At 45.4% G+C, this 7,633-nt stretch overlaps 1 protein-coding gene across 3 annotated transcripts in view; it reads left to right on the forward strand.

Moving 5' to 3' along the window:
- Positions 1 to 7,633, forward strand: part of DHX57 (DExH-box helicase 57) — a 55,944-nt gene that overhangs the window by 43,872 nt on the left and 4,439 nt on the right. For all 3 annotated transcript variants that reach the window (XM_049652257.1, XM_049652254.1, XM_049652255.1), the window contains exons 18-22: positions 866 to 961; positions 1,050 to 1,133; positions 4,237 to 4,371; positions 5,259 to 5,333; positions 5,994 to 6,128. In XM_049652257.1, the coding sequence (XP_049508214.1) occupies positions 866 to 961; positions 1,050 to 1,133; positions 4,237 to 4,371; positions 5,259 to 5,333; positions 5,994 to 6,128 (525 nt within the window). The remainder of the gene's footprint in view (positions 1 to 865; positions 962 to 1,049; positions 1,134 to 4,236; positions 4,372 to 5,258; positions 5,334 to 5,993; positions 6,129 to 7,633) is intronic.

Here is a 7,633-nt window from a genome sequence, read left to right on the forward strand (position 1 = left end):
TTGAGAGAGAGAGAGAGAGAGAGAGAGAGAGAGAGAATCCCAAGCAGGCTCCGCATGGGGCTCAATCTCATGAACCGTGAGATCGTGACCTGAGATGAAATCAACAGTCGGATGTTTAAGTGACTGAGCCACCCAGGCGCCCCAAAACGAACAGAATGTTAGAGTTTAGATCTGGCTTTTAGAATGAGTGGCTCTTTGATGACATGACGACATCTTGGCACAAGGAACTAAAAGACCCGCCAGAGCTTGGTTTGCATGGGCAGAGAGACTCAAGGGCAATAGGACTATTAGCTTGCCAGTTACCACCACACTTGCCTTTAATCAGCCACTCACTGTCTACTTTGTGATCCGCACAAAACACTTCCCAAGGCACCTGGCTTCAGCCATGGGAAAGTGCCATTAGAAACCTCAGGTAGGGGTGCCTGGGTGGCTCAGTCAGGAAAAGCATGCAACTTCTGATCTAGGGGTTGTAAATTTGAGTCCTCTGTTGGGTGTAGAGATTATTTGAAAATAAAATCTTGAGCCGCCTGGGTGGCTCAGTCAGTTAAGCATCCAACACTTGGTTTCCGCTCAGGTCATGATCTCATGGTTGGTGAGACTGAGCCCCGCATCAGGCTCTGTGCTGACAGTGCAGAGCCTGCTTGGGATTCTCTCTCTCTCCCTCTCTCTCTGCCCCTCACTCCCTTGTATGTGCTTTCTCTCTCTCTCTCTCTCTCTCTCTCTCTCTCCCTCCCTCTCTCTCTCTCTCTCACAGAATAAATAAACTTAAAAAAATAAAATAAAAGGCAGTGATTATTTAAAAAAGAAAAATAGAAAAGAAACCTCAGGTAAAATGTGCCCTTCAAACCTGGTTTTCCTCATTTAGGTGTCTCCCTGGGATAAAAAAGAGGAAGCTAACCAGAAAAAGCTAGAATTTGCATTTTCCAACAGTGATTATCTGGCCCTTCTGCGAGCATATAAAGTAAGTATCTAACCTCATAGCTGAGGTATATTACCACAATTGGCAGCAAAGACAGAGTAAGTTCACTTATATTTTCTTCAAAACTTAGGGATGGCAGCTAAGTACAAAAGAAGGCATGCGTGCAAGTTACAATTACTGCAGACAGAACTTCCTGTCCGGAAGAGTTCTTCAGGTGAGTTGTTTCTGTGGCAGTTTGTTTGTGTTCGTTTTATTGCAGGGGCACACCAGAGGGTGTTGTAGCTTTGTCTTATTTGTCCTCCCTTGACATTGAAAGTGTTATTTCTGGAATACGCTTGGCTTTAGCAGCTGTGTAAAACACACTCCTATTTCACATCCTCTCACATGAGGCCTTCTGTGCTGAACTGTCCAACTGACCCATTTTACTTCTTTTCAGTGAATTTGTGTTTACTTACGTGGAGGATAGAATATAGGCACTCTGCAGATCACTGCTTACTGGAAGTTAGCTTTTTCAGTGACTATACCAGGCTTTCTTTCTTTCTTTCTTTCTTTTTTTTTAAATGTTTATTTATTTTTGAGAGAGAGAGGGAGAGGATTTGAAGTAGGCTCTGCACTGTCAGCAGGCTCCAACTCATGAACCGCAAGATCATGACCCGAGCCAGTCAGACTCTTAACCGACTGAGCCACCCAGGAGCCCTTATACCAGGCATTCTTAACCTGTGTCCATAAACCCCTGAAATTGTACACAAAAGTATATGCTTGTACATATGTGCTTTATTCTGGAGAGAGGGACCATAGCTTTCATGATGTTCTCAAAGTGGACAGTGAGCATCCCAAACTCTTCACCTTCTCCTCAAAACCAGACAACGAATACTGAACTGGATTTTAATTTTTCTTATGACCGTCAGAGGCTACGATGTCAATAACGAGTGCACAAGAAGAGAAAGTTTATTATCTTGTAATAGTAGAGAGGGTTCTGTCTTCTGTTGTGAGGGTGTTGTAGGCCCCTTTCCAAAGTGGTCTGTGAAGCCAGACTAATGCTGGTACACATCTTTGCAAAGCATCTGTTTTACTCAAAGATTTTGAGGCTGGGAAGGGGAAGGACTTTTTTGTTGTTGTTAAGTTAGCTAACATACAGTATAGTCTTGGCTTCAGGAGTAGAATCCCATGATTCATCACTTACATCCAACACCCAGTGCTCGTCCCAACAAGTGCCCTCCTCAATGCCCATCACCCATCTTCCTCCGCCTCCCCGACCCCCCACCCCTATCAACCCTCAGTCTGTTCTCTGTATTTAAGAGTCTCTTATGGTTTGCCTCCCTCTCTGTTTGTATCTTATTTTTCCTTCAAGGGGAAGGAGTTTATTTTCATATTAAAAGACGTCTTGGAGTAGAACACAAAATTTATGTCCTTAGTCCTTACCACTGCCTGGATATTTATCTCTCTACCCCACAAGCTCCGTCAGAGCAGAGACCTTACCATATTCCCAGCGCCAGAACTTTGCTTAACACATAGCTGGCACCCAGTAAAGATTCACTGAAGAAATGCGTGAGTGAGTGAATTTGGTTATTTACAATGAAGTAAGAGACCTCAGGAGCATTCCACTGTTTGCCTTCATTCTCTGCCTGGAGGTGAGGCATCAGGAGAGGAGAAAAGCTCTAGATACATTCTAAGTTCATCAAAAGCAGTCATTGTCAATCACAATAGATTCATAAAGTAAATAAGTAAACACACTCAGGCTCACCCCAGGCCAGTTACACCTGGATCTCTGTGGGTAGAGCCTAAGCATCTGTTGATGTCTGTTGGGCACCCCAGGTGATAGTATGCAGCTGGCGTTGAGAACCACTGGTCTGAAGGGTGTGTTATATGTGAGGTGCAGTAATAGATCTTTCCTCAAGTCATTAACATTTAAGTGTAAAGCGATACTTCTTTTAAATTACACCTCTTACTGGGCGCCTGGGTGGCTCAGTCGGTTAAGCGTCCGACTTCGGCTCAGGTCATGGTCTCATAGTTTGTGAGTTCGAGCCCCACATCCGGCTCTGTGCTGACAGCCCAGGGCCTGGAGCCTGGTTCGGATTCTGCATCTCCTTCCTTCTCTACCCCTCACCCACTCACTCTCTCTCTCCCTCTCTCTCAAAAATAAACATTAAAAAAAATGACATTTCTTACTAAATTTATTTATTCATTTTCTTCAGGATGCCCATCAGAGTTCCCTCTTCTCACTAAAGACATTAAGATTAAGACTGTCAAAAAAGGGGGGGGAGGGTGGGGTGCCTGGGTGGCTCAGTCAGTTGAGCGTCCGATTTAGGCTCAGGTCATGATCTTAACGGTTCATGAGTTAGAGCCCCACATCAGGCTGTATGCTGACAGCTCAGAGCCTGGAGCCTGCTTCGGATTCTTTGTATCCCTCTCTGCCCCTCCCCCACTCATGCTCTGTCTCTCGTTCAAAAACACACATTAAAAAAAAAAAAAAAGATTAGCAATTAAAACCTTGTCATGATAGAGAAGTCCTAGCTCTATTTTGCCATATTATCCATGCGTACTTGAGATATTCCAAGAAAATACTTGAACTGTCATCAGGAGACAAGATAGTGCTTAGCTCTCAGTTCCTTTGACGGTTCTAACCTCTTCCCCATCATCTGATACATAGCCTATGCTTAAACAGAAGCCAGAAGAAAAAGAGGTCTGTTCTTTTCTTTCTCACACTTGTGCTCAGTTACACAGGGGGACATCTAAATCTAAACCACTTAATAATATCCTCATTCCTAGGAAGAGATGTGAGCCAGAGACATCACAAGGTAATAGAAAGTAAGTTCTATTACTTACTTTCTAAGTAAGCTGGGTGAGTGAGCTGGGTGTCCTGCACACATTGAGAGAGCACACTCTAGGCTCCGGTAAGAAACTACGAGGATCTGAGCAGAAATGCAAGTTGGAAAAAGCAGATGATGTCACGGCACCTTGAGCTGGGGTCAAAGTAAACTACAAACAAAGTAAACTACATTTTTTGCTGTCCTGAGAATTTCCAGGAAGTCAGACCTACCCCAGATCCAATGAATGTGTTTTTTTAAATGTGACTAAGTCAAATAAATGATCCTTGGGTTTTATGAAGTTGGTGAATGTCTGTGTAACTCTTTTCACTCTCTCTGCCGATTTGCCTAAGTGAAAACTGCCCTTCTGGAAATGACCAGACAAGATAATCTTCGTACCTATTTGGTGAACCCAGATGAGCCTCATTACTAGCCACTGAAGCAAAGACCCTGCACTTACCTTTGATTTGCTGATGCCTGTGCTTGAATATTTTTTCCCACTTCTTTCAGGAAATGGCCAGCCTCAAACGACAATTCACTGAACTGTTATCAGACATCGGCTTTGTAAAGGAGGGACTCAGAGCAAGGGAAATTGAGAAAAGGGCCCAAGCAGGAGACGGTATCTTGGATGCCACAGGCGAAGAGGTAAAGAATGTGTAGTTAGTGCTGTTATTTCTCTTTAATCAGCACAGGAACATTGGTAGGTCTTATTCATTTAAGCACTAGGAGCAGTGGGCTTAGTGACATTCTTGATTTTCTTTCCACAATAAGTGTCAGGTAAACACTCCAAAAAACAAAAGGGTTTTTTTTTGTTGTTAATTGTTGCTATTTTTTTAACATGTTTTCTAATTTATTTTTGAGGGAGAGAGCGAGAGCAAGGGAGGGGTGGGGGGAGGGGGGGGACAGAGGATCTGAAGCGAGCTCCATACTGACAGCAGTGAGCCTGATGCTAGGCTCGAACCCACAAACCTGAGCCGAAGTCGGACACTCAACCGACTGGGCCACCCAGGGCTCCTGTTGCTACTATTTTTGTTTTTAAATTTTCATGCTGGTTCTTGATAAGCCCATAAGAGGTGAAACATGTTTCAGTAATGTCTTCTTAAATCACACCAGCCTTTTTCCAACCAAGGATAGTTTTTTCTGTGACCACAGGAAGAACACTTCTTCAAGATGAACCTGATGCCCTGCGGTTCTCAGTGCAGTTAGTACTTTCTGCAGATTATGACCATCTCCTGAACCAGAGTCTGTCTCCATGGATCCTTAGGAGCACTGGCTTTGTAATTGCTTTGCAGAGACCCAGAGTTAACTGTGGGCTTCTTGGAGTGGGCCCTATATGCATATGGTTTTTTACTTTACCTTGTTTTTTACTTAGAAAGGAAGAGTTTTTCCAGCACAAGGATAGAAATGAGGTATTTTTGGTTTGTTTTGTTTTGTTTTAAGATAGAAAGCAAGTGAAATGTGATGATAAGTTCCAGGGTACAAACAGAAGTGGCCACATTACTTATAAGATCAATGCTGTCTTTCCCTCCTAGGCAAACTCAAATGCTGAGAACCCCAAGCTGATATCAGCAATGCTGTGTGCTGCTCTTTATCCAAATGTAGTGCAGGTAACAAAACATTTTTCCTGGGTCCTCCCACTTCTTTGATTCGTAGCCAAGGGACTTAAGTTAAGACATACACATTAATCACCTTAAAGAGATACACACACACACACACACACACAAACAGCCTTTTAAACTTTGTATACATTTCCAGTACTTCAGTTATCCAAATTTGTTAAGATAACATTGTTCAAGAACACATTTATTGTATAAAATGAGGTGCTTGTTTTGAATCCTTCTGACATACTAGAAATTTAAATGGACATAAATGTTATCCTGTCGGGCAACGTGTACATAACTAGCCTTTTATGTTAGGTAGAAACTTGATTCTACTACAGTTTTCCTTATGGTCTCTACTCTGCACTACGGTTAGGTAGGAACAAAATCAAACAAGTCAGTGCTTTGCCATGGGACCACTTGTGGCCAGCTTTCTGGAAAACCCTACCTGTATGTGCTGTCGGACTTTTACCTGAGTTTTAATTATCCAGCCCTTGTCAAACTTAGAAAGACTGAATTTGTGAGAGTACTAAATTGTTTTTCATTTAACGTTTTGTTAAATGCTCAGTTGACATCTGCAATGAACGTCTGACACATCGTCTGCTAGTTTTTCAATGGAAATATACATATGTCATATATATGTATTTTTTGTGAATACCTGTTGTTTAGGTGAAAAGCCCAGAAGGGAAATTTCACAAGACCAGTACCGGAGCTGTCAGAATGCAACCAAAATCAGAGGAGCTGAAGTTTGTCACCAAGAACGATGGATATGTGCACATTCACCCTTCCTCGGTGAACTATCAGGTCGGAATGGCGGGTCCACTCACATTTGCATAGGGGAGGTCTCAGGGGAGCAACACAGCCCCTTCTAGTCAGCAGACCTCATCCCGTCACCTGCTGTCCCCAGCAGCACCACTGACTTGGGGAAGGTCGAGAAAGCGTGAACAGACTGGAAATTGGACTGTGTTTGGAAAGACTATTTCCATTTGACGAAAATTCTACTGGATACAAAAAAAAAAACCGCTCAAGCCTGCTTTCAAGCATAAGCTTGCATCTTTGCAGCGGTGACTTAAGCAGTCAGGATCTAATCGCATCCCTAAATCCACGCCTGACCAGGGAGGGAGTGACGGGCGCTTGCTGCTGGCGCTCCCTCACTTCGCACCCCCTCCTGCCTGCTGCCAACACCCTGTCCCAGCCCCAGAAGTGACGTGTGACCTCCCCCTTGACTCTAGTGTAGTATTCGACCCTGCTAACCTCCCATCCTCTTGAAACCATCTTTGATGTGTTTTTACTCCTGAAATACCACTTTCTTCTCTCTCTCCGATCACCGCCCGATACCCCTTTTGCTGGTTTCTCTCCTTTGCTCTGAAATGGCGCTCTGTCCCTCGTCCTCATTGTCTCACTGCGGAGCACTTACTCTTCCCGAACCCACAGAGCGTGACACCGCGGTTCCAAACTGCCACCTGGAGCTGTCACAGAGCCCCCAGCTTGCTCTCCCTGTGCCTGGGCTTGTCCTGAGCCCTCCTCCTGGCAGCCCCAGCCGGACGCCTGCCAGTCAGCTCAGGCTCCTTGTCTCCCACTTCTCTCCTCTCTCCTCTCTCGCCTGTCCTGGCAAACGGCACCTTCCCAGCCGGAGGCCCCCGCGCACGGAGACCCTGCCGCTCTTCACCTCGCTCCAGTCCATCTGGGCGCCGGGCAGCAGTTCCACCTGTCGACGCTCCCAGATGTGCCTGCGTGTCCTCTCCCCACCGCCCTGCCTCAGTTCAAAGCCCACCATCCGCCTCTTGCCTGGAGTGCTGTAACGATCTGACTTCTGGTCGTTTCTCTCCGACCTTTTACAGTACTGCTGCCACAATTAACTTTACAAAACCTCCGTTTGGTCATATCATCCCCTTGCTTAAAACTCTTCATATATGGAGGCTCCCACACACTCTCATCCGACCCTTCACGCCTGCCCCTCTTTACCATGTCCCCTGTCACTCCTCCCTCCGTCACTCTGTGTGCCATGACGTACAACGCACTCCCTCGGAGTCTGGGATGACAGTCCCATTCTCAGCAGGCTCCTACCTGTCCTTGGAGCTTCCATTAAAAACCACCTCCCCGGGGTCCCGCCCCCTCGAAGTTGCTCCTCTGTCCCACCAGCACGAGGTGTGCATTTTGTCCACTGTTGCGCTTATCCCATTATTTTACGGTTTGTGGTCTTCATGGAATTGTGAAATTCCTAAAGACAGGACGTGTATTCATTTCTATGTCCTCATTGGCTAGCCTGGCACCTGGCCCAAAGCAGATGCTCAGTAGAGCTCTGGGCG

The sequence above is a fragment of the Panthera uncia genome (assembly GCF_023721935.1).
Source record: "Panthera uncia isolate 11264 chromosome A3 unlocalized genomic scaffold, Puncia_PCG_1.0 HiC_scaffold_12, whole genome shotgun sequence".
In the NCBI taxonomy this organism is placed as follows: domain Eukaryota; kingdom Metazoa; phylum Chordata; class Mammalia; order Carnivora; family Felidae; genus Panthera; species Panthera uncia.